The sequence below is a fragment of the Dama dama genome, chromosome 18 (assembly GCF_033118175.1).
Source record: "Dama dama isolate Ldn47 chromosome 18, ASM3311817v1, whole genome shotgun sequence".
Classification (NCBI taxonomy): domain Eukaryota; kingdom Metazoa; phylum Chordata; class Mammalia; order Artiodactyla; family Cervidae; genus Dama; species Dama dama.
In genome coordinates this window covers 36,588,584-36,612,207 of record NC_083698.1, presented here as the reverse complement: position 1 = coordinate 36,612,207, position 23,624 = coordinate 36,588,584, and the positions used below count along the sequence as shown (strand labels likewise).

General features: G+C 32.3%; 1 protein-coding gene across 5 annotated transcripts in view; it reads right to left on the bottom strand.

The window, feature by feature from the left end:
• The window catches only part of CACNA2D1 (calcium voltage-gated channel auxiliary subunit alpha2delta 1), a 513,972-nt gene that overhangs the window by 41,957 nt on the left and 448,391 nt on the right, over positions 1-23,624 (bottom strand). For 2 of the 5 annotated variants that reach the window (XM_061165139.1, XM_061165136.1), the window contains exons 16-24: positions 23,492-23,569; positions 21,469-21,543; positions 21,176-21,250; positions 14,052-14,123; positions 12,577-12,648; positions 9,685-9,746; positions 3,486-3,562; positions 2,195-2,215; positions 1,478-1,538 (exon numbers count right to left, since the gene is read on the bottom strand). In XM_061165139.1, coding sequence (XP_061021122.1) covers positions 1,478-1,538; positions 2,195-2,215; positions 3,486-3,562; positions 9,685-9,746; positions 12,577-12,648; positions 14,052-14,123; positions 21,176-21,250; positions 21,469-21,543; positions 23,492-23,569 — 593 coding nt within the window. The remainder of the gene's footprint in view (positions 1-1,477; positions 1,539-2,194; positions 2,216-3,485; positions 3,563-9,684; positions 9,747-12,576; positions 12,649-14,051; positions 14,124-21,175; positions 21,251-21,468; positions 21,544-23,491; positions 23,570-23,624) is intronic. The other 3 variants (XM_061165137.1, XM_061165138.1, XM_061165140.1) reach the window with 3 other exon arrangements.

The following is a 23,624-nucleotide window of genomic DNA, read 5'->3' as shown; positions in this document are numbered from 1 at the left end:
GAGCTCCCCCAAAGAAGCCAAATGTTCAGGAGATAATGAATTTGAAGCACCTTGAAGAGAGATTCCTATCAGGTTCCACAAACATGAATGTCTCATATTGAAATAGGTAGGGTATACATGAAGTCTAAAAAAGGTATACTGTTTGATCTTCTAACGTAAGGTCAATAAACCACATATTATGTCTATCGTGTTTCTGGATGATATGACCATCCTGGAGACTTGGGAGCTGTCAGCTCAAACCAAAGCATAGAATACTTGAGGGTCTGTGGTGTATCTGTCGATGCACAATACGAAGATAAGAGGGACGAGGCCAGCAGCTCAAGTGAGTGAGGTGCACGAGAAGGACTGAGCATGCAGCTGGGGAGGGAGGGAGAAAACTGGAAAAGTGTGTCAACAAGCAAGAGGTGGCAAGTGTCTCAAGAGATGGGATTAGCAGTGGTCACACTGAAGGAAATCCAAGCAAGAAAGCTGCTCCAGGGTGGTCAGTCACAAAGCAGGAATATGCTTTGTTAGCACAGATTTCTGAAAAAGATATATATGTGTATACACATATATATATGTATATACTCCTTATTTTCCAGAAGAGAAAATTCAGATATGCTTATGTAGAAATAAAATGAGGAAGAATAACTGAGACCAATTTTTAGGAACCTTCTGAAAGGAGTTTCTTTAAGAAGGGAAAATGAGAGAAGTGAATACTACAAGCATCTGAATGTATTTTATTCAATAATTTAGCCTAGGGTAATAGAAATTATGTTGATGTGTACTATTACATGTGTCTGCTAGACACTGGGAATCAAAAACTAAGGAAGGAAATAGAAATAAAGGATAATCTTGGATTCATGAATGGAGTCCCAAATAATTATATGAAAATAGAGGTAGAGATGAAGGTGTATAGAGATAGGGAAAGGGGGATTGTATAAAAAAGAAGTAAAATTGTGTAGGAGGAAAAAGAATGCTCATCTTAAAAATTATGTCAGAAAATCTCACTATATTCAAATATATTTTCCCAAAATTTGTGTTAAATCAATAATGAGGTTAGTCATGCTCTGAGATATACACATTCTTGTGTGTATACACACACATACATGTATATATCTGTACATATCTATCTGTATGTGTGTATGTATGCAGAGCTGTATGTGAATACACAGTCACAAATGCAAATACTCAACTCTTCATGTTTGTTGAATACACTGTTGGCTCCAACAAAAACAGAACCTCCATCTGTCCTAGTCACCACTGGATCCCCAAGTCAGCATACTGTTTAGCACAATGCAGCTGCTAAGTACCTGAATGGGTGAATGAATGAATGAACAGAATCCTCCTTCAGTTTTAAACTTATTGTTTCCTTTGGTTCCATAATTTGACATGGCATAACCCAGAGCAGTCTTGATCCCCAACTCTGACCTATTCTTGAAGGCCTGTACATCCACAATGAGTCTTAAAAAAGAAAACAAAAGAAAACAAAACCTACCTTGGTGCTATGAATGTATAGCCAGATTCTTCAAAATTATCTGGTTTCAGAGTTTCTGAATCTGAAAACATAATATTATAGGGTTAGATAACAATTGGAATATGCATCCTGAGATGTGATGTCAATAAGGCATTAGAAAGATAACCTAATAAGGAAAAACATACACTTTCATCCTAAATTGAAACACATAAAAAGATTCCCCAATTCTTCACAGTAATAAAATCAATTTTAATTTTATAACATGGATTACAACGGTTATATCAAAGACAATGCTAGGTCTGTAATTTTCCCATTTACTAACTAACCCTACCGTAACCAAGATATCCTTTAAAAAATGACTTGGGTCAATGTTACACCAGAGGTATTAATTTAAAATATCAACATAAATATTTTACCAATATTATGATAAAATGATTTCAATAAACCCATTAATGCCCTAGTGAATTAACGCCATTCTTCATATTAGTATGAATTAGTAAGTGGAAGGATAAACACACAAGTATCTAAGTTTAGGAAAAAACCAGAAAGTAAAACAGGTTTTATATGAGAACACAAGCGTGTTCTTTCCCCCTTTTCTGCTAGTAAGGTCTGAGTGATCATGGAGGAAAATCTGGCAAATGAGAAGCACAGAGGATAATATCCAATAGGAATGGAAATATCAGTGGAAATGTCAAGTGTACTAAAGAAAAAGAAATTGAGCAACAAGAAAATACTTGCCCTTCATTCTGCCCTTTTTGGCTGTGAAAATCCATCAGAAAGAGAAAGCAGGGAAACAAACAAAAAAAAGAGGGTAAAGCAAAGGGGGTCACAAACAATATTTTATTCAATGACTTTCTTGAATAAAAATATTGTGCATAGATCAAAGGTTTATTTATGTACAGCTGTAGTTCTGGAAAAAAAAGACACTATTTTTGAAGACCGGAAAGTATGTCCTGTCAATTACTACTAGAGCACCCCCTCTGTACTGTGGTTATTTCAAGGGTCTATTTTGCAAAGTGGCTAATTCAAGTGCAATCCCAATGATGCTAGCCTATACACAGAAGCATTTACCAATCATCAAAGACCCACTAGTCATCCCCTCATTTATCAAGTGAAGAACTAGCTCATGCAAAGTCAGTGGTTGTTAAAAGACCATCATATCTATCAAGTGAAACTAGAAATATAAATGTCTAAATTACCACAATTTACAATGAGAACTAGGACTGCGGAGAGCAAAAAAAGAACTGACATAGAAACAAAAGAAATTGTAGTTCATGTAAGGTCAGATATAAAAAGTATATACATATATATATATACATATATATATTTTACTTTATATCATAGGAAAAATTTTGGTGGTCAGGAATAATTGAGTGATATGTAAAGGATATGATGGTCATTTTACCTTGCTAAATCTAGTCACCCAAAACAAAGATTAATAATGACTTGAAATATGTGCTACTGTTAATAATTACTCCACATTCCAAATGATATTTTAAAAAAAGCTAGTCCATTTAGGTTACTGAAGACATTAATTTGGATAATTAGAAGGGAGTTAATCGCTAAAGCCAAGCCAAAGACCAGTGCAATTTATTCAAACAATGTCGCAGATGTGGAGCATATCATTTTTGCTGAATGCAAAAACAAGAAAATAAAGGAAAAAAAAAGAAGGAACTTTACTAGCAGAGTGCCATGAGCAGAGACTATGTGAGACATTTTGCGCCAGTTAGCAGACCCTTCAAACAACAGCAACAGAGGACACAGCGCCGCAGTGATTCTACGAGCACAAGGCGAGGCGGGCGGAGGGGTGGGGACTGCCAGGGAGACTGGAGTACCTGCTCATATTCTATCCATGTAGAATATTTCTTGTTCCTTGCATGTTTGGAATGGGTTAGAATCATTGCTGTTGATTTGGTAATAACACCTACTAAAAGGTATAAGCCTTGGGTATTCAAAAGTCTAGACGTATTTAAACCTCTGGTACTAGGAGATAACAAATAGACCCTGAAGTCACTTTCACAGTACTTACATCTGGCCTGAGTTATTGTCTCTTCTATTTTGGCTTTTATATAGTAAAAACTGTAGGTTGGTAATACCAAGGCCAAACTGCAATAGAAACAAGAGAAGCATAAACACAAACAAACAAAAATGAAACATAACTTAAAAAAAAAAAAAAGACACATCAAGTTCATGGGAAATCCAAAGATCTTCCTCATGGGAAGGAAAAGACATTACTTTGACAGGAAAATGCTTTCAGCAAATAAGGTACTTAATTTGTCTTGCCATCCAGAGTTGTCCAGTACTCTACATTGTAGGGAATCAGAACAGACACAGGGCAAATTAGCTACTAAGGGTGCCCATAAATTAGCTGAAGAAAATGTCATGGGTATTACATGTCCAGAAAAGTATATTAAAATACTTTGTGAAAAAAAAAAATAGAATAGTAGGGATATGTTTAGGCAAAGTAATTGCATCACGCACATTGGCTATACCCTCCCTAATGAATTATACATAACGTAACAGTGCTTGCTAGCAAATGTACACTATTAACAATAACAAATGTAAGAAGTAGTATTATACAATGCATAAAATCATTTGAAATATTTTCTTTTGAAGGATTAAATACCTACTATTATAGAACTCATCTCTCTGTGATTTCCCCCGTGTCTTTTGAAGGGGAATTTCGGATTCCTTTGCTCATCCCTTTGGTTCTTACCCAACAGTGTAACTGTATTTATTTCAAGTTCATTAACTGTGGATATCCCATATCATTTGGTAGATTGTTATTAGATCCAATAGGAGAAACATCGCGATTTTTATAGTTTACAAGAGCCACGGGGGTACTCTAGTCTTATGGTAGATGTACACATTGAAGGAAATCTCCAGTGCAAATCTTTAGCAAGATTTAGAACATTTTAGACACAAAGACTGTCAAGCTTGTCATCCAACCTTGTCTTAATATGACTGTACAAATTAAAAAACAGACAGGCAGGTAACCCTACTAATTTTGAAGATGCCAATTAATGAACATACACACAAGAATTGTTAAAAGAATCAGAATATTACGCAGTTTCCCGTAACAATTGCATACATGCAATTCTTCTACTCTCACAATGGCTGATACACATGAGCAGAACATAATTATTCCTTATCCATACTTACAGTTGCAAATGACCTTTGCTATCCTTTGAGTACAGAAGGAAACTAATGCCCAAAATAAGGTAATCTCAAGATTCTCAATTAAACTATAATTTAAAAAATTTTAAAAAAGTGATGCTTGATTAAAGTGACCAAATGAGTTGTTCAGATTCATTTTTACAATTGAACACCCAATTTAGCAATACGCAGAAAAATGTGTCCATTTCTAGGCTTCTGAGATTCCTAAGTATTTGTAGAAGATCATCTTTTACATCACTCAAGCCTCATGTTCCCCAGGTTCTGAATACAGATGCCCAAACTGTAATCCCGTTATGCATTTCTAATGAACAATATTGAACAGGACAAAATATAAAATTCCAGGTTTTTCTTCTTATGAATATATGTTAAAAATTCATTCCATGAAGAGGAAAAAAGCAAGGGCTGATTTGCTACAACTTAATTATGCAGTCAAGATAGCAAAATAATTAGATGCTTGTTACCTCCAATTCCCAAATCTTTCTCCATCATTAAGTAATTCATAGACTTCCCTTATGGGTAAAGGTCAGAGAAACAAAATGTTATGTAGATCTAATGAAAATCTCTACATTCATTTTAAAGGTAACTTCCTTTAAAGTAGAAGAAGAGATTAAAATTAAAAAAAAAAAAACCAATGCAATTAGTCTGAAAGTAAGATGACCTTTCATGATTCACTTGCCATTTATAAAATGTAGCACAGAATTAGCATTTGAAGACTGTCTCCCACAAATTCCTCTCAAGGGAAATAAGGACATTTTAATGCCCCATCAGCATTTATTACTAAGAGAAACTTCAAATTAAAACTGATAACAATATATCATGTGGCTGCTACAGTGTCACACTGCAAGCCCGGGTTACAGCTCATGTACCATAAAAATTAGTGCGGAAACCCATGAGGAACACAACAGAAATTTTAAAATTGACATATCAAATATACATTTTATTGGCCTGCAAATCTCAGGTTGCTATTATTAATAATATCTATAGTTTATTTTATAGAAACATATAGTTATACACAATATTTTTTGTCTTGAAGCAATAGTTATTTTTTCAACCTATAGCAGATAAGATCTTTAATCAACATTCCAAGTCAATGATGCTGCCATATGCAGTCTTTGTTGTCTTTCTCCATATAAATCCAATAGACTAAGGCTGCTTTATTTTCTCCAAGGGATTAAAATCTAATAAAGGCAGTGGCCACCAGATGGATGGTACAGCCCAAGCAATATTTTTGCAACTCCCATAAACATGGTTAACTTAGTTAAATGGAATATAACACACTTTTCTATTCCATCATTTATAGCACCATAAAATCACTCTTCATTAAAAAGAAAATATTCTATTAAAATAATTTCTATGCTTCAAAATATGTTATATCAAGTTATATCAAAGCTTAAGGAGACAGAAATTACTAAGTAAAATTTGATATCTCATACATCACATAAAAACACTTCCATTTTTTTCAACTCAGATATAATGTTTTGTTCTACTTTGTTATTTGTGAATTTCTTTGTACAGAGATTCAAGGGAGTACTTACAATGAAAATAAATTTAATCTATCCCAAAGTTATAGATTTGTGAAGGGAATGTGTGAAGAAAACATTCAAAGATGATGAAGTTGAAGCTTTCTCAGAGAATAGTGGTTACTGTGGGGAGGATAGTGGGGGAAATGACAGGGCAGAAAGGTTAGGCAAGAGGTGCATGATGTGAATTTCAAGATTGTAAGTCTGAACTCGAATGAAAATGGGAAGAGACTAAAGTTCTGTGAACAAGGAGAGAAATACTCAAAACTGAAGAAAAGAACATTAATCTGGTTACCTGAGTTACGACTGGGGGTAGGAGGGGAAGGGGAGGAATATCAGAGACATTTGTGAGATTATTAAAAACATTTAAGGATAATAATTTATAATTCCCCCAGAGTGTAATTATGACTGCAGTAGGACCAACCATCAGAATGACTCACTGTCAGGGTCAAAAAGAAACCATTTTTCTAACTTGGAATTTATTTGTCTAACCAAGAGAGGCAAAGAGCACATTCCTATCATGAAGTCATCTCTAAAGAGACAGGACTCCCAGATTTCCTCTTGGCTATCACACCCTTTGTCAAGTTTATCCAAAAAATCCAGCTGGCAATAACCATGGAACAGAAAGGAAAAAAATGACCTATGTATATACTGATACATAAAGATGGTATATGTATAAAGAAATGCCCAATAGCAATGAGAGGAATCAAGAGATACATACAAGTAAAACAGTCATACTGGTATTTTTCAGTAGATTCAAAATTATGTGAAAAACTAAAACAATGGAGAAATATTGGCATGTAGTGGTGTATCATGACATTACTATCCATGGGCTCCTCTTCTAGACTGAGTCCGCATGCCATCCTAGCAACACAAAAGGCAATGGTCTCCTGTGATAATATTACAGCTTTAAGAGAATCCCAGTACTCTAGATTCTCCGGCAAAGTTAGCTGTATGCTCTGAGGCAGAGGCAGGAGGAATATAGTTTGGTTTTATTAAGAAATGAATGGTTGAGTCTACCACAGCCTATTAATTAGGCTACATAGTAATCATACATTAATATGTAGTCAAAGAATCCTTCATATTTGAATATTTCAGTGGAGGTTTGGACACTATTATTTGAATTTGACAGAAACAAGTTGAAATCTAATACTTAACTGTCTAAAGATATATAGAATGTCTACTGTGTTCCTCTGTCTTATAATCTGAGGATTCAAAAGTAAATGAAGCAGGCAACAATCTTAGAATCTCAGAATTTAACAGTCTTAGAATGTTGCTTTCTTAGAACTTAACAGTGAGGGGGAGACAAACAATAAACAGTAGAAATAAATTTCTTTATATATGCTTCATATATATATATGTGTGCATGTGTACATACATATATATAATGTGAAATGATGAGGCACTTTACATCCTAGAGGGAAATAAGTTCAGGTACAAAGGTCCTGAGGCAGAGTGGTTCCAGATTTATGAGGAGCAGCAAGGAGGATGGAGATGAAGGTGGTTGAGGAAAGAATCTGAGATGACAACTTCAGAGAACTGATGGTAAATGAAGTCAGATGATGTAAGGCTTCTAATGGCTGTAGCAAACCTTAGATTTTATAGATATTAAGACAGCAAATTCTTGGAGTATTGTGGGTAGAGAAATGAAACAATATAACTCAAGTATTAATACTATGACTCTTGTGAAATATGACCCTTGTGTTGTGAAAAGAAATAGAGATAGGAGACGGAGAAATAGATGCAAGTAGTTACGGTCTATGGTGGTAGAAGGTCTCTTTTGATTGCTTCCTATTTCACTGAGCAAAATAGAGTTTCAGATCAACAGAGAAAATGGATGGGAAAGAGATGGGTTTAAGTAGTGAAGCTATCAAAAGTCATCTAGAAGCCTCCTAAATTTATTGGACTATTGAGATCAGTAGGCACCCCTGAAGTCTACTTGAGGTTTAGAGGTTTTAGACATGATCAGTCAAGGAATATTTTATTTCTCCCATCTGTAGCTGTGTGGTACTGGTAATAATTTAACTAGGATTGAAATTGGTCAAACTACTCTTTGCCATACTTGAGTATGAGTTGATGGCATTAATATAAGAGAGTGAACGTAATAAGATCCAATGAATTGATGCTGAAATAACGGGTACATGCACATGAGGAAGGCAAGAACAATGAAAGGTCTCAGGAGTTGATAAATTTCAGGTCTCAACTGAGTCAAAGGATTGCTGCAGTTGGGCTATCAGAAGGAGGGGAAGGAAGGCTAAAATGTAGTCATCTGACAGTTGGATTAAAAAAAAATCTCAAATTAAGACTATGAAGGACTTGCAGTCTGAATGTTAGAGTTGCAGGACATGACTTTGAAGCAGGTAGCTAAGACTGGGGATTGACAAGATCATCAGAGGGGAGGAGACAGAAAAACCGAGAGTCCAGGCACTAGAAAAATCATCTATGCCAGTGGTATTTAAAGTATGTCCAGGGAACCTGGCCCATTTGCAAACCACCCATTACCAGGTCATGATTAGTTACATATAGAAAATGAGAGTAAGCATTTAGAAATATTTATAGTAATCTGACAGACTAATTTTATGTCTATGAAATCCATTAAAAATTGTTGTCCATTTGACTTTTCATCTTTTAGTGTTTATTTTAGTAAACAATTTTTGTTTTATATAACTGTGGGTATGTCCCAAATAGTTTGAGAAACAGTGATCCACGTGATGGAGGAGAGGGTGGCAACCAGACCAGGAATCAAAATCCCTGAAATGACAAGGGGATGACTATTTAAAGGAGGAATGGTAGGCGGTATTGTCTGGTGACATGAGATCCAAAGGTGGGGATGTGGAGGAGGAGGAAGAAAGAATGGATAAGAAGGACATAAATTGGATCAGCTTCAGTATTATGAGGCTGTATGTAGGAAGCAGGACCACAGGGAAAGAGGTGACTTTAAAGTTAGAGCAAGCAAACAAAACGCTCAGCAAGTGTTGAAGAATGAAAAATTTCCAAGAAATGTTAAGGTATTAGTCTGTCCAGTTTTTCAAAGTCCAGTCAACTGGAAGAATCAGTATATTACAGAATTTCTACTCATGGGGTTAAATTATGTCAGTTGAGCATTTTATATCAGATTATATGATGATGTGAGAAGTTTTAAGTTAATCTGCAACCTAAATTTAGGTACTGTAAACTACATAACAATTTAAATGAGGAAGTCAGTGAAGGTCATGACTACAAAATAAGGGGATTTTGTCAACTTTTAATAACATAAATATACAAAATATCAAATATATGCATACCATACAAATTTTCATTTCTAAATTTTATATTTCTAGCTTTTCCCCATCTTACCCATTTTGAAAATAACAATGTATAACTTTAATGCATTTTAATTTTGGAAAGGATAATATTTCTATTTTAATTACATTGAGAACAGTTTGAGAATATATAAAAACAATATTCATCCACTGGAAAAACAGAATATAAAAACAGGTGAAAGACACTGAATATTTTTTTATAAGCACACATATAAATATGGTTAATTACCTGTAATCTGTGCCATTGACAGGAGTCCATGTATATGTCCTGTTTCCTTTGTCAATATATCTCTAAAAAAGAGTTGGACTTGATTATGATCACTTTTTATCCTATGTTAATTTATAAGAACAGCAGAACATTAGGCTCTATTTATAAATTCAGTGGTGATTCAATACCCTTCTTCACAAATGTCTGATCTATTCCACTCTACAATTATTTATTTTGTTATGTGTGTGTGAAAAGCAAAATTTTAGGCAAAAAAAAGTACCCACATGATAAATTTTAAGGACATTTAAGTGGAAAATCTTAATTTAAAATTAGTAATTTATGCCAAATTATTAACATCAAAACTTTAAAAACATTTCTTAAAAAATAAATTTTAATAATGAAACATGATTGAAATACTACATAACACTCAAGTATTTCCATAGTAGAGTATGTTTAAGATAAATTGGTAATATCAGGAATTTAATGCAATGTCTACATCCAAATGTATGATGAGCATATTACTCTTCTGATTAAGGGCTTCCCATGTGGCTCAGTGGTAAACATCTGCCTGCCAAGCAGGAGACATAGGTTCCATCCCTGGTTCAGGAAGATCCCCTAGAGAAGGAGATAACCACCCACTCCAGTATTCTTGCCTGGAGAATCCTGTGGACAGAAGAGCCTGGCAGACTACAGTCCATAAGTTTGTAAAGAGTTATACACAAATGAGTGACTAAACAGCAGGACTAGCAGTAGCAGTTCTTATTAAGCTATTGTTACAGTATTTATCTCAGATACTAATTACTTAATATTACTGAAGCTTAGAAAAACAACTATATCCACCAGGGAAAGGAAGAAAGAGCTAAATGACTTTTAGATATTGAATCTTTCTTATGAAGCTATTGAAGGGTAGTAAAGAAATGATCGTTCCTTCTTCCATTAGATTTAGTGATGATACATATGCATCTTTTAATATTTTCAGTTATCTCCAGTGTCATCATCCTTAGTAGAACAATAATATTCACTGAAGTTATTACTTGATATTAGGCAATATACAAAACATTTTACAATCCTTGTCTCAGTTAATCAACCCACTGGATTAAATGAAATACTATTCTTTTCCACAATTTACTGATCTGGAAAATGAATCTTCAAGACGACTTTAACTGGCAGGATGGAGGAAAATACATGATTCCAAGTTCATTTTATAACAACTACACAATATTGTTTTATACATCAAATATCCCCATGGCTTTATTTATGTGTGTGGAAGATGGGGGAGAGAGGACAGGAAGTGCACGGGAAGTTTCTAGACTCATAAAATTCCTAAAAGAATTAAAACAAAAATGTTTACATATTTACTACTACTCCTAAAAAACCAGGGCAAACTAGTATTGTTCCACAAGTTATAAAAAAAGAAGATCAAAAACAGTATCAGATTAGAGAAATAAAAACACAAGACACCACTTTCTTCAAGGTTATTAACACGAAAAGTCTACGGGAGGATATTGGTCAAATAAAAGAATTTTCAGTAAGTTGGAGGAGAAAAATAAAAAAGTGACTTAATAGAAACAAAATTGATCTATAAGTTGAAAAACAGAAGGTACAGGTCAAAGAGTTCTTTTTGGCAGATCAACAGAGAGAAGTTGGCAGGATTGCTGAATGATTTACCTCTTTTCTCAGAAAAGTGAGGGTATAAACAGCATGGCTAAAGTCTAAGTAAATGGAGCTGACATTTCAACAAAACATTTCAAATTTCAAGACTGACACTGATGTATACCCCCTTGTGTTCTGGCAATTGGGACTCCTGATTAAAGTGAGAAAGGGCAGGTGCTAATGAAGTACGTTTGGATCCTGGCTTCATCTTAGGGAAAAAATTCTGCTGATTCAGATTCAGGAGATTTGTTACACTTAAAATGGATTTAACAAACTCAGGAGCATTGTTACACTTAAAATGGATGAGATTATGAGGAAAAGACATAAATTATACATAAAAGCTTAAATTAAATTTCTAGGCTCAAAAGCTTGTGAGTTCTATGTATTTTTCAAATACTCAAATATATAAACACATATCCCCATGTGACTGATAATGGATAGACACACTTTCAATTCACAAGGAATTTTCCAATGTTATTATAAAACAATACAAGCATTACATAGTTGTACCAGTGATTTTATGGTGGTAGCTATGTTTTCTCAATTTAATTTCAGATTTAAATGCAGGGCAATCATGCAGAAATAGTAACAGAAATCAAGCCGGAAACAAGTAAACGAGAAACAAAAAAAATTAATAAATGGAACTCAACAATTAAAACATCTGCATGCACAAGCCATAGAAAACATACAGCTGTTAAGTACTAACTTCAAATTGTATGACTGAAATGGCCTAAAAGAACATGGCAGAACATTATACTGTGTGTTCTATTTCTTATTGTGATAGAAAAAATGGAGACATAAAATACAATTTTTGAAAACCAACAAGGACCTACTGTAGAGTGCAGGGAACTATATTCAATATTATGTAATAACCTATAAAGGAAAAGTACCTAAAAAGAATATATGTGTATGTATATGTATGTATAGCTGAAACACTATGCTATATACTTGAAACATGATATTGTAAATCAACTAGACATTAATAAAATTTTAAAAAATGTAATTTTCAAGAATATATTATTGCGATGTAAGAAATAATATATTAAGAAACCTATAGCAACATTATTTTATAAAAGTTTCAGATTTAAAAATCTTACTGAAATTATCCCTCCAGCAAAGAGTGCTTTAAATAAATCTGTTTCCTAGAAACATCTGTTTGATAAATAAATATTGCTTTACTAGATCAGACTGACCACTAATGTCAAGTGTTATTATTAATATATACATTTTATTTAAGAATAAATCTGGCTTAATTCTTACCTCATCTTGAGATTTAACCAGAGTCCTGAATGTTTTTTCTCCACTTTCTCCATCTATCATTTTATTTCGAATCTAAGGGAAATTGAAACAGTTACTTTATGCAGACACTCAATAGACCAACCAAGTGTGGAAATATTCTTTTAAAAGTTACTGCATTATTGTTATTTTAGGTTCTCCTGACAGAACACTTTACAACAGATATTCACTGTTTACCTAAAATATCCCAGTACTATGCCGCAGTCTAAGGTAATTATAATACATAGATTTTATTTTTCTACACCGAGGGAGTAAATGTGTTAAAATGTGGAAAGCAACTACAAATGTGTGACAAACTGTAAAAGAAATACAAGAGTCTTTGAATAGATAAGAGACAGAGTTAATCAACTTGAAAGAATCTTAGATATCTCTGCTCTGGAGTATGAGAACCAGGTTCAAATTCTGGTTCTGCTACTAGTAATAGCTGAGTAACTGGAGATAAGTTATGTAACCTCTTGTACCTCAAACAGATGATCAGTACAACAGATATAATAGTAGCAATAACAACAAAAACAATGTACCTATTTCAGAAGCTCTTGAAAAGCCATGACTGACACATATCACATACTCAATGAGTGTTATTATTACTAATTATCTTTATTATTATGGAGGGCTTCCCTGGTAGCTCAGATGGTAAAGAAGCTGCCTGCAATGCAGGAGACCTGGGTCCAATCCTTGGGTTGGGAAGATGCACTGGAGAAGGAAATGGCAACCCACTCCAGTATTCTGCCTGGAGAATCCCATGGACAGAGCAGCCTGGTGGGCTATAGTCCATAGGGTTGCAAAGAGTTGGACACAACTGAGCGACTAACATTTTCACTTTTCACTTTCTTATTATGGAAGGTCCCCTCAGAGGAAGTGGCATGCAATGTTGGTTTTGATATAAAATAGAAATTTTCTGACAATAGAGTACTAAGAAAAACATGGCAGCTTCTTTCCTCATGTTGCTTATTGAGTGGTTAAATTCTCTGAAAATTTTCTTTCAATTCTATGGCAACATCTCCTCCCTATGTTTTTTTTTTTTTTTTCCATTTATTTTTATTAGTTGGAGGCTAATTACTTTACAATATTGTAGTGGTTTTTGTCATACATTGACATGAATCAGCCATGGATTTACATGATGGGGAATACATGTAACTCCCTATGTTTTTTAATTGAAATTTACAAGTTATATTTGTATTGAAATACACAACCTAACCTGTGGAAGGAGAAAGAAAGAAAACAATAAGGTCACACTCAATGTTAAATATTTATTCCTTTTCATATGATCTTTCGGATGAGAGAGCCTAGGATCTGGAAATTTTTAAAGACAAAAAACAGTCATCTTTGTGCATAGAGTCCAAAGAGAGAACCAACAATGAAACTGCTAAACAAATCCTGTAGACTGGAAGAATCCCAGCATCTGATGGGAGGGTGTTGCTCAGGCCAACTGCACTTACCTCCACTTTAATATCGTTCTCTAATTCTGCATCAAGGAAATCCAAAGTTACTGGCTCCTGAGATTTGGGGTTCTACACAGAGAACAATTAAGCATATATGACATTGTAAAATGCTGTATAGAGAATAATTCAAGGGATATTTAAATATAGAATTAATTCCATAAAAATTACTTACCTAAGGTTTATGAAAAAGCTGACTAAATAATTGTATAAATGCAGATTCTTTCATATATATTTTAAAGTAATAATAAGTAGGCTAGGAATTTGAGCCTTAATTGTGGCAAATTCTGATTAATCACCAACTGAAGATACTTATATTTTGAGTCCTGTGTTAGATGGGACATTTATAATCACAAATCCTGTGGGAATATGACTTCTGAAGATCCACTTACAGCTTTTTTTTCTTTAATCAGGATGTGAAAGGAGCAAAATATAGCCATTTGGATAATATATTTGGCAATAAAACAAAGGCAACATGTAAGTAATATACATTATTTGTATTCTATAAAAAATAAGAAATTACACGAGGGAAAATATTTTTTAAATGTTTGAATTTACTTAACAAACAGACACTTCTAAATTTATTCTTCCATCTTAAAATGCATAAAGCAAAGATGGAAGTTGATTCATGTATTTAAATCCCAGAAATTTTACATTTTAATAATGTAATTATTAACATTATAAATAATTATTTATCAATTTTGAAGATAAAATTTATGATCAAGTCATAAGGGTTCTAATAAAGATCGGTTATGGAAGTCTAACTCGAAACATAAACAGTAGGTTCACTAATAATGTTTTCCTGCTTAACATGTCCTATTGCTACTTCTTGCTAGTGTGTAGTAAGAAATCAATTCACTATGAAACAGGCAGATTATTTATTTATACACATATATCAAACAAAAGTGTTAACCTGGTAAATTGACCTCACGTGACATTTAAAAATTTTCTTAATCATAAAGTAAGGACATCAAAATATTTGATAAACAAATATATACTATTCTCTTGTAACACGAGTAATGCAACGTCATAGTAGAATTTTAAAGTTCACTAGAACATAAAATCATAATACATGTCTATAATTTTGCAACTTTAAAAATTTAGAAACTGGATTTTAATGTTTACTAAGTTAGATAACATCAATATATTATAACTAATTAGATAGAAGTAATAAACACAAATTATGCCATATTAGTGCAAGGTCACTGGAATTTAAAAAATTACAGCCTTACAGGCTCTTCCAAAATACATTTGAATCATCATTATTTTAAACACTGTTTTACGACTGCTGGCTACCAAAGACAATGCCAAAAATGAAATGTATTAAATATTTATATCAAATGCTGACACAATATACATAGCATGTATTCATTTTATAATAATGACAGAAATGCCTTTAAGGAGTAATTCCATTTAAATAATGAAAAATATATAACTCCCATAGGTTTTGATGAATGGGAATTCTTAAAGAAAAAAAAAACTATGCCTGGCACTTCTATTAAAAAAAAATTCAAAAAAACAAAAACAAACAAAAAAAATTCACTGCTTATGGAATTGATATCTAAATTCAGAAGGTTCTAGAATATTGAAAATAAGTATTGGATTGTTCAACAGGTTAAAATACTGATTTTTGTTTGGCAGCATTTTACTGGTTCAGAAGTAAATACTCTTTTGAAAAGTAACATGTTTCAGAAGAAGAAAATAAAAATCAGCATTGAAAATAATTCTAGTCCTTTGCTTAAAATATGAAATTGAGCACATTTCCATCAAAAGGAGACTCTAAAGTTGACAATGTTATTCTAAATTTCTTACTTAGAGTCATATGAAATAAATTATCTTTACACAAACACCCTATCAGCATATGACAATTTTAACTCACTGCAAAACAAAGTCAAAATAAAATGATAAAATATAAACATAAATAAGAATATCATCTTACATGCAATGGATAATGCATAGCATGACCAGACCCAAACAGCATGCATGGAGGAGGCATTATCAGGAAGAATTGGCAATATGAAGATCATGTCCCAATCCAACATATAAAGACACAGAGAGGAAAAGGAAATCATAAAAGAAAAATGTCAATGCATCACTTGTAATTTGTATATGGCAATCTGGCTGACCATTTTTTAAAAGACTCATCACAGGTAAAGTGACAGAAAAATTCAAAAGCAGACTCATATTGAAAAGTACCAAGAGAAGCATGGGAACTGAATCCAGTCCCTGCGTTCCCAATACTTTCATTTTTTAAATATTTTTAAGTATGTTTTAAATATCCAACAATCCTCACTTGAAAAATTTAAATATCAACTAATATAATGATTAATACTATTTGTGGAAATAAAGTAAAAGGCAAAATGTAATGTTGTTAAATATTTTAAATTGAAATAACAGCATTATTAAAAATACTACATAGTTCAAAAAATATTTTCTAAATTTAGAAGTCTTGTGTGGTTGCTAGTTTGCCATTTGAAGATTCCTTAAAACAAAAATAAAACAAACCATTTTTCAGGTTGTTTTCTTTTTTTTTAATTATATCACAATATTTACATGCAGTATTTGAAAGTATTGCAAAACTAAAAATTCACTAAAATGCACATGACTGCAATGAGTATAATTTTAAGGTAATACACAAAAAGAAACATGCAAGAGGAGTAACATAAAACAATTTAATAAATCAAGAAAAGACAAATTTTAACTGTAGAGGAACCATAAAAGATACGAAGATTGACACAATAACATGAAATTCAGACTGTCACAGAATTTTAGAGCTAGAAGGGAACTGAAGTGTTTATTAATCCAAAGGCTCTGTTCTTTAGAATTCCCTGGGAATCTTTAAAACTATTCAAGAGCCTAGGGCCCATTCCTGGCCAAGTTAAGTCAGAATTTTCAGGAGATGGAGCTGGGGATCTATATCTATATTTAACTTCCTCAGACTATCCTGTGTAGGATAGGAAATAATTAATAATTTAATCTTCCTACTTTTCAGATGAAGAAACTGAAGTACCATGGCGTTTAGTGAACTACTCAAGGAGACAGTAATGGTTATAAGTAGAACAAACTGGAGTTCAGTTCTACAAATTCTTAGCGTAATATCCATTAATATCACACTACCTCTCTATTACAATATCACCATTTTTTAAAAAATAAATAGGCTTACATATAAAACCCAAAATCATACTGAACTTTCTTCAAAATTTTGAAATGCTCTTACTAAACTTTACGAAATATAGGAAGAATCCTTTCATGATGATTATTTTTAGTGTTAATGTTTATTTTCCCACCAGAGGAAAGATTTTGCAAATGAGTTTTCCAGACAATATTAATTTGCGATTTTGGACATTTTTAATTAGGTGACATGAACTTTCTCTAACTGCTAACCTGAAAATATACTTTTAGAAATCCCTCCAAATTTTTGCTTAAATTGTGTGATTCATAGAAATTAGACATCAGAATTGTATTTTTATTTCCACTTAGAAGTTAATTTTACAACTAATTGTTAGGATTACATGGATTTGACACTGATTTCACAATAATATTTAATAACAAACCTAATTTAAATTTTGTGATTACTCTGATTATTATCATTGTTACATAATTTGCAGCAGCCTTTAGTCAGCAAATGCATACCCTCTGCCATCATTAATAACATTTTTGCTCCAATTTATTGAGAAATGATGCTCATCTCCATCTCATGCTCTGGAAGCTTGCTATCAAGAAAGGCGGCATTAATAATATGCTTTTAGGAAAAGAAGCTTGATCGCAACTCTGATTTAGCAAATTTGAAGGCACTGCTAACTTCAGTTACCTGAATATTGGGTCTCCTTTTTCTTAAATTAATTGTTGGTATACCTAGGCCAATAGGCTGAAGCAACAGAAAGATGGTAATTCATCAAGTATGTATCAACCTGGGTAAAGGTTCTACCTTATCATCAATTTTGGTCAGATATTTCCTCAATCAGAAATAGGTATCATCAAGGTCATGATGAGTTAATAAACAAAAGCTCAAAAATATTTTTAGTGAAAAAATATGTAAAGCTAGTAAAATTACTTAACATTGTTTAAAGCAAAATTACTAGTATTTTCCTTTTATTCCTAAAAAAAAAAGTAATAAAGTAGGAAAGGAGAAAGATGCTTTCTCTCAGACAATTTTTATGCTCATTTATTTTATTTTCACATGCTGCATGGCTTGCAGGATCTTAGTTCCCTGACCAGGGATTGAATCCAAGCCTACGGCAGTGAAAACATCAAGTCCTAACTACTGGATGGCTAGGGAATTCTCTATACTGTTTTAAAAACAAAACAAACAAACAAAAGCACAAAAGAGGAATATTTTAGCATGTATATGATTCATATATGTTAAAATATAAATATTATAGGATATTGAAAAGTTTTAAATGCTTAAACTTTGTGGCCTTGTGGGACATTCCTGGTGGTTCTGTGGTTAAGACTCCATGCTTCTACTTGCAGAGGCAATATAAGTTCCCCTTAGTCGGGGAACTAAGGTCCTGCATGCTGCATGGAATGCCAAAAACAAACAAAACCCACCAAATCTGGGCCTTTGTTAGTGACAACAAATATTGTATCTATGGAACAAATGGTGAATTCAATCATAACAATGTAGGTTTATTTTAAATACTGACTTCTAAAATGTAAATTATTCACAATTTCCTATACAATAAATATTTCTTAAGACTGATAAAAAATGAGATATCTAGTAAGCATACCTAATCTGGTTATGTCAATGAAACAAAATGGAGGAATTCTAAACTCTATTTTGGAATAAAGGAGGATACATAATTCAGCACTTGTCAAAATTTGGTCATGGTAGAGACTTTGAAGAGTCACTTTGAGAAGATAAGTAATGATTCCTTAGAAAATTAGATATGCAAAAGATTCACAGATATTTTATTTTCTATTATTCTTGGCTTTAGGGTACTTTTTCTGCCTTCTAAAAATTTCAGAATTGTATTCGAGTAAGTCGAATTAAGATTACAGTTTCAGGAGGAAAACACAAGGCATTCAGCAAAGAATGCCCGCGTAAGATAAAATGCTGATCTTGCTAAATAATAATGGGTACTATGGAACATGGCATTATTGTTCTATATTTTCACTGGTGAATTTTGAATGAAAAAAATTAAGATTGATTTTGCTAGCATGCTACTCTAACCATATTGGTACTCTGTATTTATCAATTTCTAAACAACTGTATTATGCTCTATTATCCTTTATCAGGTTCTTGTATCCATCTGTCTAACTGGTACCATCATCCACAAAAAGAATTATAATATCTAACCTGTTAATAATGAGAATAAGCATATTTAATTCAAAAGCATGAACTTCAGATAAAATACACTGATAGTTCAAACATTTTAAATGGTTCTCTAAAACTATTCTTTTAATAATTTCCTATATAAAAATATGAAAAATAACATAATCCTGAAGAAAAATTAAGCACTTGGGCTTTAATATGAATTTATAAATAATTTATATTTTGTTTGTAGCTTTCAAAATTTTAGTAAATTGATTATTCCAAGTATGAGCCAGAAACATGTTTAAAGCATTCATAGTAATAAAATATTTTCCACATAAATACTGGTTATTAGTATAAGAATGTAGAAAAGGGGAAAAACTTTTCAAATAATTACCTCTAAATGATGGATTCATATATTTACATATATTCATTATTCTCATTATTATTCTTTATTATTTTGTCTATGATATATTTTAGTTCCTTTTGGGGAAGGAGTTTAGACTCACAATCATAAAATGTCCAGCTACATAAAAGTAGGGGTCCATCACACCCTTCAGCACATTATGTTATTATCATATTTAAATCATGTTACTTATGGGAATATAATTTAAATATATTCGCTATACAACATAATACAAAATAATACTATATAGTTTTTACAAATCTTAAGATTCTGAAAGAAAAATGCTCAATTATAAAAAAATCATAATGTCAGCCAATCATAAACAACTCTATTACAAGACACTTGACATGTTTTTAAACAGCTGTGACATACTAATGATAGCATGAGAAATGCTTATCTCATATTTACATTAAAGTAACAACTTTAAAGATAATTCAGGGTGATCAGCAGGTACAAATAATCAGTAAATATTTAGATAATAATGGATTTTGTACATAAATAATTTCCAGAGTGAGAAATAAAATGCAGACATTAGTTATAACAATTCAATATGTTTTAATATTCAATATCAATGGTTCTTAATTATTACTTTTTTGAATAATTTTTAATGACCCTACTTGATATCCTAAAATATCTCTAACATTAAATATCTATGCCTGGGGAGAAGGAAATCGTATGCTTAAGTCTACATAGATTTCCCTGAAGCGTGGCTTAAAGTATCCTTAATATTATCTTCAAAGTTAAATAATAACTTGAAGCTGCTTATAAATTAAAAATAAATAAGGTTTTGCTAGCTTTACTAATAGATACATAAGTGTTTTACCCATGAAGCATTAATGAAAAGTGAAATGAATTGGATGAGATATTTAGGAAAGTATTTTATATCCTGGGAAAATAGAAATAAAGATTATGATAAAATCTTTAATGTATGGAATTTTATAACTTTCCTAGAACTCACTGATTAATAAACCCTTCCCAGTTATGAAGTCCATCTCACTGAGTTTTACTTACTGCATTTCATACATATCTTTATAAGCCTGGGAGATGGAAAGGAGAGAGAATTACCAGAGAGAGAGAGAGAGAGATGGCCTACGCAGAGAGGAACATGAAGAACGCCGTCAGGTTTACACTATCCAGGCAACCACCTTTGCTACCTTCCGCCTAATTAAAACACCAAGGAGGATGTGCGAGGCTCAGGCCAGGAGGTGATAATGACTGCCTCTGAGACAGGACTACTGGTTAGCTGGATGCTGGATAGGGATATTGCAGAGCTAAGCTGGTAAGCGAAAATGAACACTGCTTTCACATCTTCGCACAAACTGTGGCCTTGTCGGATTAACATTACACATAAAATGCTTTTTTGTACGTAGTGCTATATAGTGAATTTAAAAATGATGAACCTAATAAGAACATTAATCATTAATTTTACAGAACACTATCACTGTAAACAAATTATAGACATACCTTTGGCTGAAGATTTGGATGTAATAAAACATAACCATTAGGATCAATTGCAAAATAATAGCCGTTGGGGCACAACTGAAAAATAATAATAATAAACTCTTAAATACATATTTTAAAGCATAAAGAAAGGTAACATGATATTATAACATTCTTTTAAGAATTCTTTTAAATATTTAGTAGCTTTGCTAAGATAAATGCACAATTTTTGAGAATCTCTTAAGTGCTTTAAAGACAAGCTAAATTAGTACAGTTTTAAAATAAAAAAGATATCAAAAGAGAAAATTGCATCTTACTGTAAAACGTGGTGTTAGTCTTTTAATATCTTCCAAAGACACATCAACTCCCATCACACCAAGAATCAGCTGATTCTATAAGAAGACAGCAACAAGGCAGTGTATTTTATACCAAAATTTACACATTTCTATACAAAATTATACATTCATCCTTTTGCTCGACAATGCTTGTATTTCACATTAGGTTAAATATACATATATATGTATAAGGGTGAGACGCTTAAGCTATCAGTTTGCAGTGATTCTCAGCTGTGATTTTTCTTTTCCCTCAACTGTATTGTTATTAGGTTAAAAGTGAAATCTTGATTATTACAGCTAAAATACAAAAAATATATGAAATTTTCAATTTGTTTTTGTACTAATTACCCCTATAGTTTAATTGATACTGTACAGTCAACAGCTGTAAGTGGGGGTTGTATGTGTATTTGTGAGTACAAACTGACTTTGTGCTATAATACAATTCAGAAATCACTTCTTAAAGTTAGACAATACCAAAAAAAAAAAAAGTTAGACAATACCAAATAAATAACCATGTATTTTTGCTGCCAATAGTAGTGTATATGTGAACAGTATGTTATCTTATGTGTAATAAAATGGAAATTCTCACAATACTATTTCTGGTTGCTGTTAACTTCTAAATACCAAACAATGGGCATCATAGTTTTAGTTGCAAATAAAAGAATCCATGTGGCAAATTGTTATCATAGTCTTCTATGGGACACAAGGATGGAAATGGTGTTAAAATTTGGAATCAGGAATCTGTTTTAAATATAATTACATAAATTATAAAATAATCAAAATGTTACACAGAAAGTCATTAAATCCAGTCAATAGTTATTATAAGCACATTGTAAATCCTGTGTAGGTACACACAGAATGAGAAAGTTAGGTCAACAACCTGCTGTTTTCCCATGAACCAACCCAGAGCCCACTCAGAGCATGTTCCCCAAATTTAAGCAATCCCTTACACAGTCTATATGAGGAGTTAGAGAATTACTCCCTTCATGAGTTACAATAATTAGAACAAGGAGATATTTAAGAATGATAATGGGCCCCCAAAGAGGAATAACCAATTTTTTCTATGGCAACATTATTAAAATAAGGAGTTCAACTGAAATTTATAATAAGTGAACAAATAATGCTTAAGTGCAACATTCATTATATTATAAACTAGAAGTAAATTTCCCTCAAATCAGGAGTGTCAGTCAAAATATAAAATCAGTATTTAGTATTTAAAAAATCTTAATTCTAGATTTTTAAAAACCTTCTAATGCAAGCTAAGACATAGGAATGCAAACCTACTTTAAATCAAAAGTATTTTTTAAAATGAGATAATTTAACAAGTACAAGATATGTATTTTTCAAAATAGAACTTTAGGTTGGTAGCATTGACAATGTCAGTGCTATAGAAATAATTACTTTTATGAGACTCATTAAGCATTTTTCCTCAATCTTAAAAAAGAGAAAAGCATAAAGAGAACTATTCTTTTAAATCATATCCTTAAGTTACATGATAATTAAAAAAAAAAAAAAATTTCTTGAATGGGACTTGGAGGATGAGAGATCCTAAAAAGGTACCTATATATATCTGATACAGACATTACCATGTTATTTTTTTCCCTTTGGATTTTTTTTTGTTTGTTTTGAACTCCATGGGGTATCTTAGATGCATTTACAAATGTGCACACAGTAGTACTGCCTATTTATCATGTATTCCGTAAATTCTTACGGGAAACCCAAATGAACTTTCTGGTCCAAGCAATAATTACTCCCAGATCCTGAACTTGTGTTCTTGTCAGTTAAATAGAGTTAAGTTGAATCTTGTCTCTGGGGGAACTGAGAACTTGTCCTGCATTTCCTTTTTCCCAGGTGGTTATCACATAGACAGCTGCTGACTTTTACTTTCAGCCTCACGAGACAGTTACGTTGTATGTATTTCCTTATAGAAATATCTTATCCACACTGAGCTTCAACGTCATAGTTTATCATTTATTATTATTAATTTTATCAATTAACTTTTAACCTTTAAGTTTGTCTTATTTTCATTTTGGCCGGTTATGTTGAAGACCGGAAGAGTTCCAGTAATGACAAGTCCCAGTTCCTAAAAATAGATTCACAGAAAAAAGTCAAATTCAAATAACAATTTAAGCTTTGTC